General features: G+C 24.7%; 1 protein-coding gene across 7 annotated transcripts in view; it reads right to left on the bottom strand.

Moving 5' to 3' along the window:
* Positions 1-26,458, bottom strand: part of LOC119669886 (phosphorylase b kinase gamma catalytic chain, skeletal muscle/heart isoform) — a 36,012-nt gene extending 9,554 nt beyond the window's left edge. For 4 of the 7 annotated variants that reach the window (XM_038079927.1, XM_038079930.1, XM_038079931.1 and 1 more), the window contains exons 1-4: positions 25,420-25,511; positions 568-746; positions 211-495; positions 43-133 (exon numbers count right to left, since the gene is read on the bottom strand). In XM_038079927.1, the coding sequence (XP_037935855.1) occupies positions 43-133; positions 211-495; positions 568-746; positions 25,420-25,511 (647 nt within the window). Of the gene's footprint in view, positions 1-42; positions 134-210; positions 496-567; positions 747-7,417; positions 7,505-17,309; positions 17,405-25,419 lie in introns of those variants that run through there. The other 3 variants (XM_038079926.1, XM_038079928.1, XM_038079929.1) reach the window with 3 other exon arrangements.
* Positions 26,459-27,769: the final 1,311 nt, after the last annotated feature.

The raw sequence follows: 27,769 nt of genomic DNA, 5'->3' as shown, positions 1-27,769 counted from the left end.
TAAATGTTATATTATAGTATATTATATTGTAGTATAACTTACATATCAACTTCTTTGGAATAACCAGGAGAACCTTCGAACATATTACACTTCAGTGTTTCTGGCGCTAAGTAACCCGGTGTACCACAAAGATCTAAAACCATTCATTTTTTATTAATATAATATTAATATAATAAATATTTAAACAATTTTGTTATTATTTATGCATACCTGATAATTTTTCACCTTCTTTAAGAAGTCTTGCGAAACCGAAATCTGTTATTTTTACATTATGATTTTCATCTAATAATATATTTTCAGGTTTAAGATCACGATGGACTATATTTTTTGAGTGTATATATTCAACGCCTTCAAATATTTGGCGCATTATTGTTCTAGTCTTTTTCTCCGATAATGTAACTACAGAAGTAAGATAATCAAATAATTCACCCTTCGGACATAATTCAAATACTAAGAATACAAAAGCATCTGATTCAAAGACATCTTGTAAATCGACTGTAATTATATAATATTATTAAATCAATATATATATATTAATAAATTTATATAAAAAAATAATGTAATTACTTATATAGGGATGCCCCATAACTTGTCTGAGTATTGAGATTTCTTGTCTTGTTGCTTCGAGCATGTGATATGGATTTGTTTCTCCAGCCTCAGTGGCTGCACCCAAATCAATGATTTTTGCAGCAAATTCCTTACCAGTTTCCTTCTCAATGCAACGACGTACTGTTGAGCTGATGCCTCTGTAAATATCAAGAGGAGTAATGTTGTAGTTTATTCTTAAGATAATGAAAACGATTTTATATAAAATAACTTAGGCTGCTTAGTATTCAGTTGACGTTACAATTGTTTTTTTTTTTTTTTTCAACGTATGAATACCTATTAAAGTTTTGCCTGTAAAGATCTACAGTTCTTTTAAACTATACAGTATTGTTAAATATAAAAAAATAAATAAAATTTTATATAATAGAAAACAAAAAAAAATATTTAAGAAAAATTTTATTTTTACATAAAGAACTAAGAGTTAAGGATTTTCATGATTTGATTATGTACATTTGAATAACTTTTTAATAAATAATTAGTATAGATTTATCTTACAATAAAAAAAATAATCATTTAAATGCATTTAATTGATATTTGATATTAAACCACAATTTTTTTTTTAATAATTAAAGGTAGATACAATTTCATTTTGTATTTTGTAAACAATTTTAAAACGTGATAAATAATTTCTCGTCCTATATATATCCGTATGTATGTATAATATTTATTCGTATAATATTGCAGTACCAAATAACATAATGTTATTTTGACTAATATTTGCAGTTTCTAGTGATTATCTTTGTATTCAGAAATATATACAATTTAACCATACATAACCAATTTAACCATACATCAGAATAAGATTTAGATTATGATCTGGATCTGAGCATTTACAATGTATACGCATTCTCTTTACTGGATCTTCTTAGATACGAGTACATCAAGGAAACTAATAAGATTTTATTTATATATTTACAATAATGAATATTCTAGCGATAAAAATTTTTATCAAAAAAAAAAAAAAATCATCAATAGATGTATTGAAGTAAAATGGATGCTTGTCATGGAAGGATTTTGATAACCTTGCTAATAAGTATCATTATTATTCGGTGCAATATCTGATGCATCTGAGAGTCTTGGCAGTTTATTTAAGATATTTTATTCTATTGTTTTATTTTATATATATTTTTTAAACATATTAATGGTGAGGGAGATATTTTACACATTTTTAAATGCAATTAGTTATACTGTTGGTGTTAATTAAAATTAATTGGTTTTAAGTTGTAATTTTGTTTTAAATTTTTTGAGGCGTTAAGTCGAAAATATTTTAAAATCGGTTTGTATTTTTTAATATTTTAACTTTAATTTCGTTCTTTGTATTTTGTGTATCTACACGTGTTTCGGCAAATTTGCCTTTGCCTTCATCAAGAGAATTCCTAATGAAAATTGGTTTTAAGTTGTTCTATCCAAATAAAATTCGATTAGAGATTAAAAATAATTTTAATTTTATAAGAATTTCTTCACACATATAAACTGGATACAACGATACGAAAATCTATTAAGTAACATCATATAGTTAAGTAAACATGTTAGAAAATTGAATCACCGTTTCAATTATACCTTACTATCACTTTAGGGGCTTTCTATCGGTCAACTCTCCTTAAATATCATTATAGGCTTTGCCAAAGATTCAAGGTGGTTTCAAATATCATTATAAGCTTTGCCAAAGATTCAAAGTGGTTTTAAACAAACCTCAGAGTTTTTCTTTATACGTTAACACAATGGCCTTTAGACCTAAGTGGATTTCTTAGATCGCCGGTACAACCTAACCTAACCTAACACATCATATATGTTAGTCTATTTTGTATTTTATTTTCTCAAGAGTTTTTTATTTAATAGAAAAATAAACGTGTTTATTTCATTGTTAAGATTAATCTACTTATGACTATTTACTGAATATAAATTCTATTATATCTTTACAAAAGAAATTGCATATAAGTTACGTATATCTTAATTTCTGGTATAGAATGTTGCATTAATTCTCTGAGGTCTAATCTTATCAGATGCTATTGAAACGCATAGTTATCTATGCATGTGAAAACAATTTACTAGTTGTTTAAGGAAATGCAAAAAAAAAAGAAAATAAACTTAAATATTAATAACACTGGAGTGCATTCATAAACAAAATGTTTACTATTATTAAGGTTAAAAGTTGTATAATAAAAGTTAAAATAAATCAGTAAGTCAACAATTTATAACTCACTTAAGCCCAAACAGCAAAATAAGAACTTTTTGAAGTGTTTTTGTCGATCTTCATATGCCAATGCGGAACAATGTTTGCATGCATTGTAGCCATGATAGATGAATGATTTTTAAAGAATAAAGTAGTTCTATACAATATATTTTTTGCCTCAAAACTTATTTAAATAATTATTTTATTGCATTATCTGTTAAGTGCATGTATGATTCATAATTATAAAAATTTTATAATAATGACTACTCTTTGTTTTAACAAAATAATTTTTTACATATAACCAAAATTAACAATTTAATCGTTTTTGTTGGTAAATAATAATGGATTAAAATCATTCAAAAAAAAAATCGTAATAAAATTGGGTAATAATAAATAAAACTAAATATAAAACACATCACTTAAGATAAATTATACTATAAACGTATTTTATTGTATTTAGATCATTATATTTTTTCAAAAACAAATAATATTTACTTTAAATATATATATTATATGTTACGTGCTATTGTTGATTAGTTATTTAATATTATATTCAACAATTATTAAAATAAATTTACATTATTAGAGCATTAATCCTTCCAAAAATAACATTTATGATTTTTTTTTTATTTTTTAACAACGCTCATTCATAAGGTGCTCAAACTCCTTATTGGCACGAAGCTCTACAACTTGAATATATATATATATATATATCTTGATAACTCTTTTGTTTCTGTCAGATTTGTAATCTGTGTCAAACATTTAGATCACCCATATCTCTTTCATTTGTACGTTAAATAACCTTTATCTTTGATCATTTATATCTATTAAAAATATAATATAACTAGCTTAGGCTTTCTAACTTCAAAACTGTTACCATTATATGTGTATTATTCATTGAGGTATGTCTATTAATTGCAAAACAAATAATTAAATAATAAATAAATATTTACAGGAAGCTATATCCAATAACTTTTAAAAAATATTTTTTTTAAATTAAATTTGTTTTAAAATTTTATTTTAAACAAAACATTTCTTTATTAGACTTTTATACATAAATAAATAATGCTATAAATAATAAATGTATAAATATAAATATATATAAATATATTATATATTATAAATATATTTATAAGGAAGGCTATATTTTAAGACAAAAATATTTTAATAAAATTATATTTTAAAAGTTTAAAATAAAAGTATTTTTAAAGTTTAAAATAAAAATATTTAAAAAGTTTAAAATAAAAATATTTAAAAAGTTTAAAATAAAAATATTTTAAAAATTTAAAATAAAAATATTTTAAAAAATTGAAATTTAATTATTTTAAAAATTTAAAATAACATTTTAAAATATCAAAAATTCGAATTGTAATTATTTTGGATTATTAAATTTAAAACTTAAAAAAAAAATATATATTAGCAAACCCATTTTTTATTTTATTTTTTCCTGCAGAATTTTCGTGGCATTGTAATTTGCTTAGAAAGTTAAGTCTCCTTATAATCTTTCAGTACTTGATTTATCTTGAATCTTGATTATTAGAGAAAATCTGTTTCATGTTTAAGAATAAAAATATTTCATTATTTTTAATAACTTTAAGTAAAAATGATTAAATGGAAAATACAAAATTTGTTTAACAAATATTACTATGTATATCCCTTAAAAATGCATTTTTGTTTTAGAATGGATAATTTTATAAATTTTGTTATAATTATTTTAATAAAAATTGTTATTGAAATAGTTTTTATTATTATTAATTTAAATAAGCAATAATCTTCTGATATATTTTGTATAAATTTATTCAAAAAATTGCTAATTGGTAAAATTGGTTAATTGAAGTCTAACTTAGTGCAGTTTGCACGGACAGGGTGTTTTAGACTGTAGATCAGTATATACTTCAGTATGTCGGTACAAATCTTTTAGATAGCTTTTCAGGAGCAAAAAATTTTTCGTTTATTAAAATAAAATATTTATTTATTTGTTGCAAAACTTACAAAGAATTAAATCACAAAGTAAGGTTAAGTACAGAGAGTTGAGAACAATGGCCCTCAGCTTGGTTCTGATAATAAAATAATTTTTTAAAGCTTTATTTTATAAATCAAATTGTTATATTATAGGAAAACAAATATAATTAAGTAATACTCTTATATTAAGTATTTGTGTAAGATTGTGTCATATATAAAATGTTGTAAGTTATTACTTACTAAAAACATATACGAGGGGTAAGCAAAAAGTTTTCTACTTTCTGGCTTTAAAGTTTTCTAGCTTTAGGAAATATTTATTTATAATTTTATAAATAATACCTTTAAAAAGATATATATATTATTTTTAATGTCATCATAATATTAACTGATAAATCATCATAACTGTTAATAAAATAAGAATTACCAGCTACATTCTAGAAATTAAAGAAATATCAAAATAGAGTACTGATAAAGGTCAACGCCCAATAAAAGACAATGCATATAATAAAACCGATTTTTTGAAAGTAGTAGTTGTTGAAAGTAGTTGAGTAGTTGAAAGTAGTTATATTCCACCACAGCAATGCACGGGCTCATACTTCAGCTGTGATTAATATTTATTCTCATCTATGTTATCTGGTCCTATGTTACTATTTATTATCTAATATTATTGTCATATGAATATTATTGTCAAATGAAGAGCTGATGACGAAAATAAATATTTTGAAGACATTGGTGCAATGTATTACTTAGCTAAATTAAAGAAATTGGATCATCGTTCGGAAAATAGTATTGAATTAATAGTCGATTTATTTAAAAACTAAACAATAAGAAATATTTGAAGACAATTCTATGTCAGGAGCCCTCGTATGTATAAAAAGTAATCAAATTGTCTATCTAAATTTGTTATACATATTATTATATTTAAAAAATAATTAGTATTTAGTGAATTATCAAAGTATGACTAAATATATTTATTACATATACATATATATATATATATATATATATATATTCATTAAGAAATTGATTAAGCGTCATTTAATTAAAACGTGATTTGATTTCCATTGTAAGATTATCTGGGCACATGTTTAACTCTTGTGCTTGAAAGTACACAACGTGATTAAGAATAAATTGAATTATTTTCGACTATACAAAAAAATAGATTATATATAAGTACAATTTTATAATCACTGAAAATTACTATAATACAATAGATATAATATGTTAACCAATATAATATAGTATAATTCTTGCAGATATCATTTAAGATATTAATTACTTATATTAATATTATTGTTAATATTAATGCAAATTATATAGTTTTTTTATTTGATATCCCCAGAACCTTTACGGTTTTTTATAGCTGGACGCTTGTAAAATATATGTTTCACACAAAATATATATTTAAATAAAAATTTAAATAAAAATATATATATATATATTTCGCTTTCTTGATAGGATTCCTTAGAGTTTTTAAAATTACAAGAGTAAAATTGTATTGTTCATATTATTATTTTATCTATTATATATATTTGTGTTACCGTGTCAATTTGTAGATCTCTTTGAATGTAGCTATATATCTATATAGAGTTATAGCGATATTGTTTCATTGATATATTTTTTATAAAACTAACAAGAAAAGTGAAAAAATTATAATTTCTATCTTGTTAATTGAAGTGTATATTATTTACTATCAGAGATACTGATTTTTACATATGCAGTTTTTGCATAAGATTTGTTATGAGATATAGAATCAATGCTCTATTGTTATATATAGTATTTACTATATCTTATTTGATTTATAAATCTATACTATGATATGTATGGGTGTAATCTTATGGTATATAATTACAAACAGCTACTTTAGAAGCTTTTGAAAGGTAATGCTACCGTCGTTAACTAAATATTTCTTGGACCGACCATATAAGTTGTATGACGGTGTCAAAAAGGGTGAGAACTGGTCATAACTATCAAGCCTCGCAAGGCAGCTTATCTTCGATAGTACTAAATATTAATTTCTATAAACGATATTGAGGGGAAGAATCGTGCCTGAGAAGTATTCGTCAAGATAAACTAGCGTAATCGAATTATATTGCATACACACATTAAGTTATTTTCTTTTTTTTTTTTTGATAATGTCTCTTATATCTCAGGTATTTTATTTTCTATTTAACTTAAAGAACTTTTATACTCATATGAAATAAATAGCTAACATCCAGTAATAGATAGGCGGCAGTTTAAAAAAGAATGTAGTTATAGAAATTAAATATATAATTACCAAAATGTTTGTTATTTTTTTTTTATTAAATAAATAAATACATTTATATAGATTAAAATATAAAAAAAATTAAATACTGCTTTATGTAATTTTGCATATTAATTCTGTGCAACACAATCTGTGCTATTTTCTTATCAGGCCGATATCATGGACTAACAGAAATGTAACAATCAGATTGTTTGACTAATTTTTACAACTATCACTTTACTGCATAACAAAACACACAGAGCATTTGTTTATTAAATTAGAAATTATGATAATTTTATTGAGTATTGTAAAATGTTCTTATCAATTTATATAATTCGTTTGTAATTAATAATAAACAATCAGTGTTCAGAGAAGCTTATTTATGTACTTAGTGCTTCTGCGTTTTATATGTAAACTTTTGGGTTATTTACCTTTTAAATTATTCAGTTCGAAACTCTATCACTTAATTAATGATAAGTGTAAACAAATTTCACTATTTTCATTTATTATCATTTTTATATATATAAAATAATCGATTGAATAATGATTCACCCCATCAAGTGAATGCCGACAAAACACTTTATAAACAATTTAATTTATAAAACTTTTAAATTTTATATTATTTTAATCTGTTTTTTTTTTAATAAAATTATATTTTTATAAATTGAGCACTTTTTAAAATTAAGTTCTACGGCGTATATAGTAGATTTTCAGTTGGAACTGAGCACGCTTTCTGGACGACCGATTAAACAGAAAAAGTTCTTAAACGATTTTCAGGTTTGTATTTATACTGTTCGAATATTTACGGGAACAACAAAAATATTCTTATCTATAGAAATTAAAATACAAAATCACAAAAAAACAGCCTTGATTTTTCATTTTGCAAAATTTAAATAAAAAGGTAATTTATCCGTTGCTTTTAAAAATAGTTTTTTTTTAAAACAGAATTTTGACCTACTTTTTCATATTAGGCTTTTGTATTAAAGGGAACTTATTAGCCGGTTTAAAAAGGCGCTATATATAAAAGAATAATATGAGTATATTAAAAAGTTTAATTTATTTGTGAGAAATATCTTCTCTCTTTTATCCTCATCTTCCAGTAGCGCATAGAGCCTCAAAGAAATGAGAAATATAAAGTAAGAAATATATTATAATAAGGAGTTTTTAAAATAAAGATATATAGAACGTGACAATAAAATCCAATTGTTAGATTATGATAGGCGTATAGACGAAGGAACCAATACAAATTTTATATTTTGATTATAAACAACATCAAAATGAATTTATATTATTAGAGTATAGAGCATAGAGAAACTTATATTAACATAACATTTTCATTATATACTATATACATTATATACCACATTCCAATGAACTCATAATATCAGAGAATGATAAGAACATAGAATAACCAATACAAAATAATTTGGACCAGCATAGAGGAGCTCATATCAACATAACATTTTTATTATATACTATATACATTATATACCACTTTCCAATGAACTCATAATATAAGAGAATGATAAGAGCATAGACTAAACAATACAAGATAATTTGGACTAAATCGAGTTCTTTGAACTAATACATGTTTTAAAAGGTGGTCAACCATATAGAACAAGGTCCTTATTTTGAGATAAATCCAAGCCTATTTTTGAATTTTTTTTAATTGACATATATTAAAACCTAAATATAGAGCGAAAAATTATTGTCTAGATTGAATTAATAATTTTAAATAAATATAAATTCTCACAGCGACTTACTTCACATACTTGCGAAAATAAACGACGATATCATAAATTTTTCAGTTTATTAAAAATATTTTTCAAATTAGTTTTTATATATTTTATTTTTAGTGTGCAGTATTACTCCTAGAATGAATTGATTTATATTTATTTAAATATTTAAATTCATTGGATAAATTATTAAAGCAAATGGCGTAGTATAAATATGCTTTTAGATATAACATAGAATTACCATACCGTAAATATATACCAGATGTATACATACGTATAAAGAATATACATTGAATAAAGAATTAAAAACCGAAAAAAAATTATTGATGTGAAATCGCTCAACAGCCCGTACTGCGACCAGAAGAGTCCTATTGTACCAATATCACTATTGATTACACAAAGTCCTTTTAAACTTTGTGAACAAAGTTCAGAACTAAGTCTAGAGAAGAGCTCTTCATCTGTTCTGGTGACAGAAATTCCATATAAAATAAGTTTCTTCTGTGCGTTATTAATGCTGGACAGTCACAAAGAATGTGCATTTGAGTTATTCAATTATGTAGGAAAGACAGTATGCATAGAAGAGTAGCAAACAATAAATATATTATAATATTAAACAGTTATTACACGTAACATGAGTATATAATTATTGCTCAATAATACTCAAATTATTTTTATAAACAGCATTATGATTAAACTATGATTTGACCACAAAGAAACGTCCCCATTATAAAAAACAAACTTGAGGCTTCTTCTGGATTTCTTAATACCCATTATGAAGTTCAGAAGAAGATAAAAACCATTAGATGTTTGTTTCTGTTTTGGAAGTAATGAAATTTTAATTTTATATAAACGGTTTAGTTTTAGTTCAGGTGTAGTATACCGGGGAGTTCCTGTCCTCATTTAATAAAAGAACCTCCACAAATATATATGTTTCGTAATTTATAACGCCATATACTTGTAGATATTACTATGTACAAATATTATAAATAGATTTTTTTTCTATATAAACAATTAAAACATTTATGCCCTGATTTTACGATATAAAATTTTTACAATTTTAATCCTCAATATAATAAGATTCAGATTTACCAAGCACGCCGATTTGACAATGAATTTTAGTAGAGTCAGTTATTTTGAGCAATTATTTATAGTATGTTTTATGTTATGCCATGTATGTTATGTTGATTACATTAGCACAAACTAAACACGATAGCGAGTGTCAACTAGTATATGGTTAGATTGATGACACAAAAACAGATAAGAACAAATCGACGCGCCATCTAGTGAGTGGTCACGTCATGTGGTTTTCATCTTTGAAGTCCGATATTTTAAAAACTGAGCTAAATTGCTTTAGCTGTATATACCTAAATCCGTTTTTAAATGGGATTCGGAATCATGCGGATTAAAAATATAAGGTATTATTTAAATGGATAATATACCATATAGCATTGAAACACAGTTTCAATTTATTTTCCCCAAATTTTTTATATTTATAAATTTACTTTATTTTTTATACACGTATAGCCTAGAAACTATTCCGCGAACAAATTATTGGTATACATTTGAGACGCTGCGGCGTATGAGCGATAGATTTTTAAATTACAACATTTTATGAACGTTGATAGAAATATCGAAACAGTTGCGTACTGAATATTTTTTTTGTTAAAAGTGATTTAAGGAATTGAAATGAGACATACACAAAATTAACTTATATTGTGCTAAAGAAATTTAAAAAAAATTTAATAAAACACAAGCTTGAAGTAAAAACCTAAAATAAATTCGCAACTTCTTGCACTTCACATCTTAGATACATAGAAACATAGATACATTATTTATTTCTGCATTTAAATATTACTGTGTGTTGAAGAAAACTTTTCTTAACCTTGAATTGACTTTGGATATCAATATATCACTCATATAACCTTGGACGGCAAAACTCAAACAAATTATTACTCTCACATAGCGTATATAGGCTAATTAAATAATTTATTAAAGCAGGTAGTATACAAATTTGTTTATAATTGCACATATATGCTTGTAGGCATCAATTAAAATTACATCTTAATTATGATAGTTTAAAAATATATTTCGAACTAAAAAATAAAAGAAGAGTACTTTATGATTTAATGAAATATATTAGTTTTCTATTTGACAATGAACTCTATTGACACAGATAGTGACGTACATTATTTTTTACTTATAAGCAATTTTTGAAGCGCTACAAATTTTCAGAACTCATTTTCATTATTCTCATATCGTGAAATAAATGCATTTTGAGACTATCTTGCATATTGCAAAGATATAATGAAGTTTTACAACGTTCTTGCAAATATTTAGTAGCATTATTTATATTTAAATAGGTGAATAACATTTGAAAGCATTCCCATATTAATATCAATATATAGAACACAGTACATAAGAAATATAAAAATACAACAAACCTGTAAATACTATGTCCGAGGTTTATTTGGGATTTATAGCCTTGGATCATAGATCAATAAACTTTTAATGCTACACCAAGAAACCTATTAATTTGTTTGTAGATTTTTTATAAAGTCACTAAAGCTGATATTTTTATGAGTTGTTTATTTTTTTATTTAAAAAAAGTTTTTTTGCACTGCTGTTAAAATCTATTTTAGTCTGAAGATTATATAAATATGAAACGTATATACTACAGTTGAACTATTATATGAATTTTACATGTGCTTAGACAACTTGCGTCAATTCGAGTTTTTGTTTCCTTCTGTCAATTGTTTTAATCTATTTACTTTTTAAAGCAAGTCAATTTTTAGTTTAAATAAACTATAACTAAATATTATACAAAATATTATTATATACAGTATTATGTATTACAATTTTTTATCTTCACTGCAGTAATTTCAATGAACATACCGATACTGATATTAAAATGAATATGTGGTTTTATTATTATTATTTCAAGACACAAGGTTACCTCGCGACCTATGACAACAATGAACAGAGATTATACTGATCCTGAATATTACTGATAAACCGCAATTATATGTTACGGTGCGATAAAAACAAGTTGATGGTATTTAAGTCAATGACAGACAATTTCAGGGTCTGAGCCAAGAAACGAGTGTCATCCATTACACAACATGGATGAAATGCGATGACAAGTGAGTTTAAAGAATTTTTAAAATTTAAAAAAAACATTTATTTAATCCTCAGGCATTAGTCCTGAATTGGGTGGCTGAATTGGGTACTTTTCAAAAAGTATTTGTTTAATCTTCAAATAAGAACTGGTACGAAATAAGTACCGTTCAACGTAGTGTAGACCCCTTTTTCTTAAGAATAGATATAGTCATGATCATGTTATGTGATTTTATTTTTATTTTGTCGTTTGTTAATAAACATTATCCTTTAAAGTTAGGGGAATAGAAAAAATTTGAAGGATACCATCTCTGAAGAATAGGGTATATGCAACACTACTGTGATGCTATATTTCGCCACAAACTATTGGACGAAATATAGCATCATATAAGCCTAGTAATAAGTACTAGGCTTATATTATCCAGAATAATTTACCTTCTGCTCAAAAAGTATCCGGATTTTGTTGTTTGTTAACTACTCCTTAAGTAATAGACCTTCTTCAATTTTTTTTTTGTTATGTTGGTACACCCTTTCTTGCCATATGGTACAAATTTGAGCGCCATCTGTCAATTAGTTTTTTTACAGCAGCTATTAATGTGAGACTACCACAAGTGCATTTAGCGATTTTTACTATGGAATATTTTTGTTGTATGCGATTTTTTGACCAAACACGGCACCACTCTCATCGCTCAGACACCATATTCGCCAGATTTGGTGCCGTGCGACTTCTACCTGTTCCCGAAACTCAAATTGCCTCTTCGTGGTAAGCATTTTGAGTCGATTGAATCGGTAAAAGAGAATACGCCGAAGGAACTAAAAGCCATACCTGCACGGGCCTACGAAAAGTGTATGGAAGATTGGGTTAATCGTTGGCATATGTGTATCGCTTCAGAAGGAGCATATTTTGAAGGAGATAAAATAAATTTGGAATAAAATTTAAATTTGTGTGTTTTATTTACAAAATCCGAGTATTTTTTGAGCAGAAGACATATGTTCAGGAATATCATATTAATAAGATTAATTAATGATTTACTGAATTTTGTTAATAAAATTTCACAGTAAAAGTAACCAAACTTCAAGTTAGAACCTACAAGACAAGTACGCCTTTGGGTTAGTTGGATAATTACCACTGACTCTTTCAAATTTCAAGTTTTAAATTTGGCAAGATATAACTTCAACTCTTGGTACTTGTATTTGAGATTATTATTATTAATTATTTACATATAATGAAATAGAAGAAATATTTCCAAAAAGACCACTGATAATGTGACTTTAGCAATACTCGCAACAGCTGTATGGTCCACCAAAAATTCAATTAATCAATAAAATAATAAAATTTTGTTGTTGCAATTTTCTAAATAATTGAAAAAAATATATATTATTTCTTCTTTTATTTGGAAATTGTTTAAAATTTTTTGAAGAATGAAAAATAACAATAACGAATATTTACAAAAACAACAAATTCACAATTGCAAATTATAATAAATTACTAAAATATTATCAAATAAATGAATGAATTTTGAAAAATTTAAATACCAATTTATTAATTTTGAGCGGATGTAAAAGGAATTTATAAAAAAAAATGCATTACTTAATTTGTTTTTGAAAAATAAATACAAAAGTCTAGAGTCAAACACCTTTTGGCAAAGAAAACATTATTTTTTATAAATATGAATGAAAAAATTATTGCTTGACTCGGTTTAAATTAAAAAAATACTAAATAAAACGCAACTATCTTACAGCTTATTAATATGTAAAAAGATCGTGTTAACAAAAATTTAATACAACGACTTTTGCAGAAACCACAAGCAGGGTTCTTTAAATAACTTTGTTAGGTTGTATAATGGCTAATATTTATTTTCGATTATAATATAAAATTATAAACCGTGAGAAGTTAATTTTTTAACTCAAAAATTTAAATTTAATACAAACATATATATAATATATATAAAAAAATTGTAATACTGGTCAAAGAACTCTCCAAATAGGTGCGTTTTATTGGCTGCCTTAGCGAAAGCTATTCCAACAAAGGTCAATGATAGGATAAAACGTTTTAAAAAAAAAACCTATAATAAATTCAATATAATTAAATATGATGAAATTCTTTCATTTTCACATGCAATACAATGAACTGCATACTATATCTTTTATAAAGTTATGGCATATATAGTCTACTCGTAAAATACATTTATATAGATATATTTAGTTATCTGCATATACTTATTGCGCCTCTTTAATTAATCTCACTTCTTTTGTCGTACGATTTAGTTCCAATATCAAAAAAAAATTGGTATTTCCGGATTTATGTTGAATTGCAATTTTTAATTTCAAAACAAAACAATATTTGTTTTCATTTTTATATTTTTTTATAGCAAAAGTTTAAAAACCTTTAATGACTTAGACTTACCTTTCCAAGAATTGGTTTATTTACGACTTGCAAAATAGCACGTAAACTTAGAGTTATTGTGTCAAAAAAATTGGTAACTTTTTGTCAGGAATATGAAAGAGTCAAATTAATGTCGATTGTCAAAAATATAGAGCATAACAGAGGGTCTTGATATATGAAACCTAGCGTCAATTATGGTGTTAATTTTTTTTAAACATAAATATAATTACGAATAATTAAATTTATTTTGAATTATTATTATTAATATTTTGCAACTATTGATATTAAATATCAAGGTGAATATTTTTATATATTACCATACCATATCATATATATTACCATATTATAAACAAATATATTTATATTTATATTAAACAATATAAAATTGATATCTGTTAACTCTTATAGACATAAATTATTATGGTAACTTTTGAATATGTATGTACTTTCATTATATGTATCTTAATTTTATTATTCTCAAGTTTTAAGCAAACAATGGTTATGTCCCTAGTGTTTAATAAACAAAAATTTTTTAAACCGTTTGTCTTCTATAACAAAACATTCTAAAAAATACATTAAATGGTATTAGATAACCATTTCATAAACATTAGAGATCCATTAATTAAGACTCCGGAATCTAAGTTACTGATTTTAGAGATGGTAATGGTATGTTAATGATTGACTGCCCCGAAAAGAGCCGCAGTTACTGAAAGTTTTCTTTATTTTTGTAAGTTAATTTTTTGTAGATTTTCCTAATCAAGGCATTGTCCGGTACACACTTCGTCATAGCTAAGATTTACGAATAATGTTTGTAATTGACTGAGCAGATTGATCTACTCATTCATCAAGTTCAGTTTAATTCTTTCATTTCAATTCCTTCTTCTAATTCTTCAATAAAAATTTAAAGAAATTGGAGTATCATTAAGCTTCCCGGTAACTGTAAACAATCATTTTGCCAAATATGGGTTGCAGGACAGTAACCCGTCTGATAGAATCTGTAGATAGAAGGAATATTGGAACATTTTTGCCAAGCAAAGTAAATTATTGAAGAATAGTGCCACTGAATTATCAACTCATCCTGATCAAGGCAACGCCTATTCTAACCTAAACTAAGAGATAATGATATCAACACTAATTTCAATATTTTTTGCAAAAATTTACGAATTTTCTTTACAGATTAAAAAAATATTTTACTATTCTTTGAAATCCCCACAATATTGTGGTTTGTACGTAACTTATCATTTGCGTCACATGGTTATAGTGAGACTCAGTTCTTGTAACGCGCAAGGATTGGTGTGGCAATAATTAAACACTTACGAGTAATCAACAAGTGTATATATAAAGTGACCTAATTAATTGTTTGAATAAAATTTATATTCAACGAATAACTGCATTATACCTTAAGGAAAACTGCATAAAGTTGATCTTACTGAATTAATGCAGTTTTTTCAGGATTTTATTTTTAAAGATGAACATCATAAAATTTGAAATAAAAATGAAATTTTCGTAATTTAATTATAAATATTTTTATATTTGTAAATATATGAGTAATATTTTATAATATCAAAGCACTGATAAAAAAAATACAACTAGCACAAGCACAACTAAAATAGCTCTGATATACCCTTCGAAAGGGTGAAATATACTAATCAATTGTTCAAGGGAACCACTCTCTTTCTTTCTTCAAGAAAGTCTTCACAATTTTTTTATTTAAGGAACATGTACTTAATACTGATAGAAGATAATAATAATAATAATAATAAGATAGAAGAAATTAGTTAATACGTTTTGTTTTGTTGACTAAATAATAGATATAAAAGTATATCGTCATTTTCAATATGATATAATATGATACTTAATATAAATGACTTTGGGCTTATTGTTCTAACATTTTCGAGAATTAGGATCTCCTTAAGAGAAAACAATTCAGCCTCTAATCCAAGAAATTGACAATCATTTCTGTAGGTTACTACATACTAAATTAAGATATTTTACTACATTGGGTGCCTAAATACTTATTATATACTAAACATAACAATATTATGAAGGATGTGTTAAAATAATAACTGTGAAAAATGTTAGCTTTTTGATCAATTCAAAGTTATATTCTATATCTTCTTTTTATCAAACTGATAAAAAAATTTAATCTCTTAGTTGCGAAAGGAAATAACTTTTACTTTCATTCTTAATAAATAAATTAAATAAATTAAATTGAGAATTAATTAATATATGTTAAGAAATATACTTTTATATAATACTGCTTTAAGATTATATCAGCATGTAGGCCACTTAAGCTATGGTCACTTCGTTAGTTCTTTTAGATCTCTCATTAATTTAAAATAATGGTTGGCCCTTATTAGCGTCAGTAATTATAAAATATATTTGCAAGAAGGAGTATAAATACGAAAATAATGATAATATATTGATATTAATGTATGATAATATATAGATTTTTTAAGAGCATTAGTGGTTATCGAATCTCAGCATAATTACAGGCTTCTAGGAGAGGTATGCAGATCTAAAGTCAGTTATTGTTTAGTCTGATGAAGTGATAAACAATAATCCAGTCAAGGAGTAGAGAGAGGTTATGAAGAAACCTCGCAGTTAGTAGAGAGTAAAAGTAGTCAAGTGCACTGACTTAACTAGCCTTAACATAATAGTCTGGATAATTTAAACCACTTTGCGGCTATATTTTCAACTGATTGAAATGGGTTCTCAAGTATAACCACTTGTATTAACAAAATAACAGGTAATATATATATACTATAGTATTAATATATACTACTTTTTTAATTGAAACTGTGTCTTAGAAGGACATATCTTGCGAAAGGAAAGTAAGGATAAGAAAGTAATGCACAAAATAAAATAAAAATTAGTGGTTTATAATATAAACAAATTTATTATCATTATTCATTGTTGATTTTCAACGCGTAATATCTTTGTACACTATTTTAGAAATAGAACTTGCCGTTCTCTACTGAAGAATTTCAAAGAAATTATTTTGAATTATTTTATTTATTAAATCAACACGTTGTATATATTATATATATATAATAAGTTTTATTATAATATGATTACAAAACTTACATCTTTTATATAGTTTCTAGCTGGTATATTAAATCCTTAATAATTTTGGATAAGTTAATTTAACGTTTAAAATGAAAAACTTATATGATTTTTGCACAAACCTATCTAACTTTTTTTTTGTGTTATATTAAAATTATATTATATTTTTAATATAACAAATTTTTTCCTAATGCAGATAGTAATGTTTGAATTCATATTTATACTTTATGTTATAACATATTTTTTACACTTCCATGGTGTGTACGTATATTTATTTGTATCATATATTATACTTCACAATTATAATATTTGGTTATAATGAATTTCAATTCTATCGTTATAAATATAGAACGTATATTTAAAAAAAAACCTTTTTTTTGTAAATTAATAAAAATTTTCATTAACGCGATTTTACTTAATACTACCGTCTGTATAGGACAAAGATTATAAAGCAACTGAAATATTTAATAAAAAAAATTCTGTAAAATGCAAACGAATTAAGTAAAAAAAAATCAAACAAAGAATGAAATTATACAAAAAAAAAAAAATAAATAAATAAAAATAATAATTTTATATTGAAGTCGCCAGTACCGCGCAGATACCGCATGCCAATGAAGCGTGTGAAAACATAAATTTTTCTGAAGAAAATTTCTTAGTATTTGCCAGTAAATAACTCGTTCGTTATTAATTATGGTGCACTGCACAGTGATAAAGTATTTCTATTAAATATATTGTAATATACTATATATAAAATAATTACTATTAAGAAGTGCAAATATTTTATAGTAGATTTAATATATTTCACATTTTAAACGCCTGATAGCAAAATATGTGAATAAAACCGGCATGAACAGTTATTGCAGAAAAAATAAATAAATAATTAAAAATCAAACTATTTTAATTATTATTTTGCTGATATTATGAACGGGGAGGGCCTGATTAAGTAATGATATAGATTTTATTATCGCTATATGTGATTACAGCAAAGCAATTTTTTAATGCAATAGCAACTACGTATCTATTTGAAGACAGTCGAGTCGATGCTTCATTTTGTGAGTAGAGAGTTTTACATTTAACTCTCTAATTGTATATTATTAATATATTATATTATAAATTAATAACATAGCAGTCAATCAATAGCATTGTATAGAGAACTTTGTACAACTCGATTCTAAGTACATTTTAAAATTGCGTAAAGATTTTTGTTTACAAATTGAATAAATTAAAATAAATGACGTCAAATATGTTTTTATTAAACTGCAATAATAAAAAACGAATGGTTATGCATTTTAATTAAACTAAATATAGACGAAAATGTCAATCATCTGACTTCTAATGTGATGTGCAATATTTGTTTTATATTTCCTTATTTTAATTTAAATACGCAACTTTTTGTTTGTTTAAAACTAATTTTTATTAAGAAAAGTTTAATTAGTTTAATAAATATTATATTTAAATAAACAAACACTAGTAAAAAATTTTAGTAAAAGTTAGGACATGAAATATAATTCTCAAAAATTGATATGTGCTTTTAAACCAGTGATACCCAACCTTCGGTCCATGGAATGATTAAAAATGGCTAGGACATGAATTATAATTTTCAAAAAGTTATGTCTCAACACATGCAATATTGCTTCAGTGCTTTTAAACCAGTGATACCCAACCTTTGGTCCACGGGATGGTTAAAATTGGTTAGGACATGAAATATAATTCTCAAAAATTGATATATCTCAACACATGCAATGCTGCTTCAGTGCTTTTAAACCAGTGATACCCAACCTTTGGTCCACGGGATGGTTAAAATTGGTTAGGACATAAATATAAATCTCAAAAATTGATATATCTCAACACATGCAATGCTGCTTCAGTGCTTTTAAACCAGTGATACCCAAACTTTGGTCTACGGGATGGTTAAAAATGGTCCATGAATCAAATGGATACATAGCTTGTAGTTTGTATACTGAGAACTCAAAATAATAAATGATTTTTGTTTTACTACACCTAATATATTCTATAAATTTTATTTATATAAATATTTATTATTTTATGACCAAACGATTTTTAATATGTATAGTGTTTTCACAGTCTAAATGACAAATACATTATTTTATATACTCGTATATATATTTTTATTTAGAGCTCAAGTGCTAAGAACTTTTCAGATCGTAGTATAATGAGTGTAAATCTTAAAATATGGACATATATACAGTATACAGTAGATAGTTTCATTATTTTTAATTAATATATCTTATTTAGCAATTCTAAATTTTTTGAATTTAAAAAACCTTTTCAAAAGAAATGTATCTAAAATCTTTTACTTGAACAGCAATCCTTTTAATCTGTTGCAAGAAAGTCTCTTTAAATGAAAATTATAATTATTTCTACCAAATACATCATATGGTATATATGTATGTAATATGTACTCACATCTCTCTACCAAGAACTACTGTTTCTGTATATAGAAAAGATACAATTCTTGTGTATCAATGGGAGATCAAAATCAACTTGTCATGAGAGTGGAAAATTTTCGGCTTTTTTAACCATAAACTCTGAAAACAAACTGCATACATCCATCTTCTTACATATATTTGAATGTATTTATAATTTTTGCTTTAATGAGGCAGTCGGTAAATAATTTCACATGCCAACACCTGCACGTGCACGTGCTCGTTTGATATTTAACAAAATATTTTATGTATTCACTTTTTATCTGTCTGCTAAGGTCTTATAAATAGTAACAGCAGCTGACATCGAATTACAGTTCAGTCTGAATTTAGAGGAAGGGGGCATGTAGTGTATTTGCTATTAATGTGGTTAACTGCAAAACACGCTTGACGTGGCTTTAATCAATACAACCACAATAAATACAATAAAGCGAACGTTCTATATCGACTGCTATAGTTGTCTTTTTTGCACAAAATCGTATTGACCCCCAGGAAACAGCTGATAATGATATATGTATGCAGTTTGGTGAGGTTGTTGGCTGTTCGCGGAGAGATTGCTAGGAATCATTCACTTACTCTATTCAAAATGCTGTCGCAAATATATTTCAAGAAACGCTCTAATAAAAAATTAACAATTAAGTTTAATTTTTTTTTTCTAGAATTTAAGTTTAATTTGGTTTATTATAAATTGTTTTTTTTTTGTCTTTTCAATTATTTGTTTTTTTTTTTACTTTATTTATTTAAGTGTTGGATGCCGTACAAGTGACACACCTCTTCTTTCATCGCTGCTACTGCTGCTTCTGTATTATTAAAATCATTAACGAGATATTGTTATACAATTTGCAGTTGTCATTCCATTTCTTCTTTAATTTAAAATAATTTATATTTTTTAACTTTGCTAAATTGCTATTTTCTCTCTGTACAATTTCTACAGAATCTTGCCTTCAAATTCATTGTACGATTGTTTTAAAGCTATTTTTCGCATCACTTTTTTGAGAGCTAAATTTTTTTATTTTTTATTATCTATGAAATATATTTTTTAAATTAAATAAAATCGTTCAATTTAATGCTAACAGACTATAACATTTTATTATCAATTTTTTTCAAATGACTAATAAATTTTTTTATGTATTTTAATCATTTTTGAGTTTGAACAAAGATTTTTTAATAGTTTTTTAAAAACACATATTTTTTCTTTTTTTAATAAAAAGAAGTGCACGTTTTTAGATATATTGATATATATAGACATGACATATATATATAATATAGAAATATTAAATTTTTTGCAAAGCTGAAGCTTTACAAAATAGTACTTTCATAGTACTTTCAAAGCTAGCAATCGGGTGACTTCAACTTATTTTTTGTTTTATTCAATAACTATTAGAAATACAGAAAAACTTTGTATGAGTGAATTGTTTATTTTTAATATATCTATAACTTTTAGGAAGACAGTTTTTATGTAAAATTAAATATGTCGGAGATATAAGCAATCAAAGATGAATTTTATGGAAAAAATCGTTATTTTCCAATCTTTGAGGCTCTTGGAGCACCATTTCCACTTATCCAATTGAACTAAAATTTCACACAGATTATTTTTTTAGCAAAATGAACCGATCTGGGGGGTGCCACGGGCATTTTTTCGACTTTCAAAAATTAATGGTACCCTAAATATATATATATATATATATATATATATATATGATATATATATATATAGAGATTAATCTACTTAAACCCCTATATACGGTTATATATAATTATTTTCGAGATGAATGGCACTCTTCAAAATCATATATTAGAAATTCTACTGGGATCACGGAACAGATATAATTAACAAACCGCGTCGATTTTAAAATATGAAAGTTAATGACCTATGTTATAACCCTCATGAATATATTTTTCAATTATTGTACGTATAATATATTTACTGTATTTTAAGAGATATAGATAGGGATAAAGATATACAATTATTAATATTACTATTCTAAAACTACAATATACATAGTATATGTACTTTTCTATATTAAAAGCATATTTATTTTATTCAAAAAAACTTGTTAGCAATATAATATAACAAAATGTAAATTAAATGGGTTCAACGTAATAATTAAATATAATAAACTAAACATATTAACCCTTTTTTGCGGAATACCTTAACATATCTGTGAAATAATTAACCAATCTATTATTAAAAGGATTTCTTCGCCAATGTTAGAATTATTCTGCAATCTATAAGTGTGAAGTAAGTTTAAAAAGAAGGAATTTTTAATTGAGGAACAACGTAATGCACATTTAGAAATTAAGAAAGTTCTAGAGAGCTAGCCATATATAGAATAAATAAAGCATAAAAGCAAGTTAATATGTGTATTGAAGCAAATAAAGTTTGAATAGTTTATTCTGTTATGATAATTAGAACAATCATTTGTATGACGAAATATTTTTTTAAATAATTCTTAAGTAATTCAGTTATAATTTATATGTAATTATTTATTATAATTTTGCTATAACATTTATTATAGTAGGACAGTTATAATACATTGCACTTATTGAAGACTCAAACCGACAGCTTTATGGTTACACCGTGCTATCGGATTAAGGTTGTCCATGAATCTTATTTTTAAGTCCATAGATCAAAAAATTTAGAACAATAGATATTAATTAAAAACAGGAGTTAAATCTACAAAAATCTTTAGAACATTCGTATGCAAACATGGAAGATCTTGTGAAAACAATTCAAATAATAATTCAGATTAATATAAATTAAAGAAAAAAAATGTATGGTTTATATCCATTATTCCAATAACAACTAGTAGTAAGTTTTTTCAGTAATTAATTAAGAATATGTAAAAAAAATATCAAAAGATTAACCGAAGTATAGAATAAGTAGCGCACTTATATTATTGTTATCTATTGGTAAATAAATCAAGTTAAGCCTCAAATACACTTTAATATCGCTCAATAAATTATTTATTATCATTTGATATGTTTTGATATGTTAACGAAATATTACTATTTTTCTATTATTGGTGGATAAATCAAGTTAAATCTCAACTACAATTAAAAATAATGCTCAATAAAAATTGATTTAAAATTTAAAAAAAAAAAATAAACGAATTAGTTTCATCAAACTATCAAAACTCACTTATTCTGGAAGATACCTAATATACTTAATATAATCCGGATGAAAGCAGCAAACAAGCTGTAGAAAATAATAGTTTTGTAAAAGTAAATTTCATAATAAGAACATCAAGCAATTATTTTAGTTTTGAAGACATATTGAAAGATCAGAACTAGTACCTGCTTAAATTAGAACGTTATGCATCATACAAAGTAGGAAGAAAAATTAGTTGCAAATTACTATTATTTCCGGTTAAATTTTGTTTAATATTATTCAATCCTTGAATACTAATGAAACCTAACGTAACAAACCTACCTGATATGATGGCATAGTTACAGCACTACTAACTTATAGTAGACAATTTTTTTGTGTTGAATCCATTTTTGTTGTCACCAATGACATGCTATCATTATGGGTTGTATTATTTTCTAATAATATTGTTTTTTTTATTATTTACTATAGTATTTATACATTTAAGCTGAATTAAAAAGAACAAGTACAGTGTTGCATTTTACAACGAAACAAATTTAAAAACTATTCATATCTACAAAAATTTGCAACAACAATGATGTTGTCTTGTGTGTTATAAAGTAATAAATGATAGGTTATAAATGAATTATTGAGAATTAAAATTTTATAAGCTATTGATACGCATTGCAATTAATCGTGAGATTGGTTTATTAGGAAGAAAGTCAGTCGGCTTATAATCACAACATTTTTAAAGTTTTATTTATTTAGTATTTGATGTAGAAGACAATTTTTTTATATATTTATTTTTTTTTTTTTTGTTTTTGTTATAAACCATCTTTTGTTAATTAGTATCATCTTATTCTACGTTATTCAAACAAATAAAATTAATATATTTATTTCTATAGAACTATTATAATTTATATTAAGTTAGCCATATACGGATTCACTAAACTAGTATTAAACTTTAATACTGTATTAACATTTATAAGTTCATGAGGACAGTAACATATATAACATAAGTAGTCATTGAAGAATATTTTATATTTTTATTTTAGTTGGTTGTTTGAAATATTAAACCACCATATATATCTATATCTCTAACTGATTTAGTATCAGATGTTTAGAACAATTTTTTTATATATTTATTTAATTTATGTTTAACATTCTGTGTAGGTTAGTTAGTAAAATTAATAACATCTTTGATATATGGAACCATCAAAGATATCTATATCTCTATCTGATTTAGTATTCGATGTTGAGGATAATTTTTTTTAAATATTTATTTAATTTGTGTTTAACATTCTGCGTATGTTAGTATCATTTTATCTATTATTTTTAAAATATAAAATTAAATGTGTTTTATAAGTAAGACATGTGTGGCTTTACTGAACTAGTATTTAGCACCCAATATTGTGTTAACATTTATAAGTTTAGGAGGACGTGTAAACTTTGAAAATTAATTTATATATATGTACATATATATATATTCTAGCAATAGAGAGTATAGAATATATATTCTCTATCTGATTTAGTATTTGATGTTGAGGAGAATTTTTTTTATTTATTTATTGTATTTTTTTTATATGTATTTTATTTTATTTTTTATTTATTTTATTTTTTTTTTTAATAATTTTATTTGTTTTTTTTTTGTTTTTTTTTATTTATTTATTAAATTTTTTTAACATCGTTTGTTGGTTAGTATCATCTTATCTAACTGAACTGTTAGTAATTCTATGAAGTAAGACATATGCGGGTTCACTGAACTAGTATTTAGCCCTTAATGAATGTATAGTGTTAAAAATCATAAATTAATGTGAATGTTAAAATATATATGTAATTATTGCATAATAATTTACATTCATATTGTAGCAAAATGATTAAGATCTTTCAAAATTTTGAGCCACCAAAAATACCTATATCTATAAATCGATTTCACAATACAAACAGAGCTATGAACAACTATGCAATTCATGTACATATTAATGCCAATTTAGGACGTGTGCGAGTTCAAGTAAATTGAGGGAAATAGTAAATTATGTCGGTATGGCAGCAAATGTTGTTATATACCAGAATTTCGAGTAGAGTAAATTAGATACAAATTAGGTAAATAAGATGTTAACATTGTGAAAATTTTTTAAGATGTTTAATAAATAAATAAATAAATTTGAAAACTCTTGACCAAAAATAATAAATAAATGCAATAAATAAATATTAACATAAATGCAGTGCAAAAAGTTCCTATGAAATTTCCATTTACTTTACCTCAATTTACTAGAACTCGCACACGGCCTTAAACATTTTAAGTAACTGTCGTATTTAATTTTGAACTAACTACTTTTTATATAAGACATAAAAGAAATAGTTCTGTAAATTAGAATAAACCTATATATATATATATCTATGTATGGTTTAAGTTGCATTTAAAACGACATTTCAGCACGTTTTACCGGTTTGTGGTAAGACGCATTCGCATATGAATTATTTCTTATGCAATGCAAACAAATATTTGCTTCACGTGCTGTTGCTTATCAACGAAACGTGTTCGCCTCGCCGTCTGACAGTTGAGTTTATGAAAATATTTTGTATATTTTTTGCTTACCTGCCAAGAATTTCTTTCGGTTCATATTTCGCATAAAATCCTTTTGCAGCATCCTTATCAGGTAAAAGATCATCCTCTTCATCTTTAGCCATTTTTTCTAGTGGAATTTTGACGATTTTGTTGTTGTAAATAAAACTATTTTAGTCAAGCCTAAACACACTTTTTAGGAAGTTGAAGAAATCCTTTCTTTATTTATATTCAATTATTTCAATGGAAGATAAATATTAAGTCGTTGGCTTAAGAAGATCAAAAATATTTATTTTAGATGAATGTCAACTAAACACAACTAAATAATATTAAATATTTATTGTCTACTTGTCCATATCGTATGTTTGTATTTGTCGTGTGGAAAATTTTGTGTTACTTGCAGATGATTTTTAATTTAAAATTTTTTTAAAGATATTGAGATGCGCTCTGTATGCTATTTTTATAGAATATCACAAAAAGAAAAAAAAAATATCGTTCAGCTGGTACAAGTTGTTGTTGTTACTGAGACAATCGCTGCTACTGCAAAGACGTGTGATTTGTTTTACATATCATGTACATATATTGTTGCTTTTTTTGCTTTTTTATATAAAATTAATTTATTTTAATTTATTTAGTATCTTACTCGATTACACAACACATCCGATTTTTTTTTTGCAAACATTAATTGGTTTCTTTTACTGCCATGAAAGATATTTTGCACAAGATTTTATTTGTAGTTTTTAATGAAAAATTCATATTAAAAACTATTAATATAAATTTTACAATGTTTTTTCTTTTTTAGTTTGTGCATTGGCGCTTACTCCACTTTCAATTATTTATTTTATTTTTATTAGGGGAAGCAAAATTTGGTGGGTAGTTTTTTTTCGTGGCACTCTTCCTCTCTTTTTTTTTTTGTTTCTTATTCGATTCTTCAATGTCAAATAAGGTTAACAAACATTTCACATTAGAAAATTTGTCAGTCTTTCGTTGAATTAAAATAATTAATAATAAAAGCAATTATTTGTGTTTATTTAAATTCTAATATTAATAATTATCAAAAATATTAAATATTTTTTTACTAATATAAATTATTGCATATGTATATATTAATTGTTACGTTATTCACTAAAAGCCGCATCCGATTTTTATTAAATTCATTCATAATTGTCACAAGAGTTTTTAATATATATGCTTTTTGCTATATTAATAGTGAAATGAAATATTCTTGTTTTATTTTAGAATTGCGATAATATATATATTTTGTAACCTAAATAAGCCACCTCTAAACGCATTCACTTCACAACTACTACTGAATTTTTTTTTGTTTTTATTTCTATTCGCCGTGTATGACAAAATCAAAAACTGCCAAACGTGTAGTGAACAAAACATACGTAGCAAAACGTTACGTTATGTAAATTACTTACGTTTCCGTTAAGCGTTTTTTAAATTTAGCGTGGAATTAAATTGCATAAAGTTGAAAAATATAGTAAAATGTTTTTATTTAGTATTAAACATATAAATTATTTATTATAGTTAACAGTTTTTAAAAGTTTTTTTTTATAAGATATAATTATTTAAGTATAATTTATTGTTTTATTAAACAAATTTTATTTATATAAAATTAAACCAGCTTATCGTTTAATTACTTAAATAATAAAGAACTAAACAATTAAATAAGTAAAACAATTAATTAAAAACAAATTGATTTTAACAAATATATTTTATTTTCACCAATATTTCGACTATAGTCTATAGTTATCAATTTTATGAATTTATTTATTGAGTCAATGCAATGTAGACGTTAGAATAAAGAGGATGATATAGATATAGTTGTAGTAATATTAATTTATGTAAACTTGTGATCCTGATGATGACTCTCAAAGAGAGTCGAAATATAGAATATAATAAAAAATATTTAACTTTGAATTATTTAACAAAAAGTGACCTTTAGGATTAAAAATTATATAAAAATCGTTATCAATTTTATTTATCTATTATAATATTTAAATAAGAGCTGATAAAAAAATTATATATATTGTTGTATATAGGTGCATGTACATTGTACATGTACATAGGTCTCTATAATAGAATTGAAACAATTATTAACTTCATAAAATCTTCTTTAATAGAAGAAAAAAGCAAGACTTTATAAATGGGAATAGAAAAAAGCAATGAAATATTATAAAAAAAATATTATTGCATATTTGTTATTATACATTTATAAAATAATGTTTACAGGTTTCTCGGAGATGTATGCAGATCTGATGTCAATTATTGCTTAGTCTGATGAAGTGATAAACAATAACCCAGTTAAGGCGTATAGAGAGGTTATGAAAAAACCTCGCTGTTAATAGAGAGTAAAAGTGCTCAAATGTACTGACTC

This window comes from Teleopsis dalmanni, chromosome 1, assembly GCF_002237135.1.
Source record: "Teleopsis dalmanni isolate 2A chromosome 1, ASM223713v2, whole genome shotgun sequence".
NCBI lineage: Eukaryota > Metazoa > Arthropoda > Insecta > Diptera > Diopsidae > Teleopsis > Teleopsis dalmanni.
The sequence above is the reverse complement of the archived record's forward strand: the minus strand, read 5'-3'. Positions and strand labels throughout refer to the sequence as shown.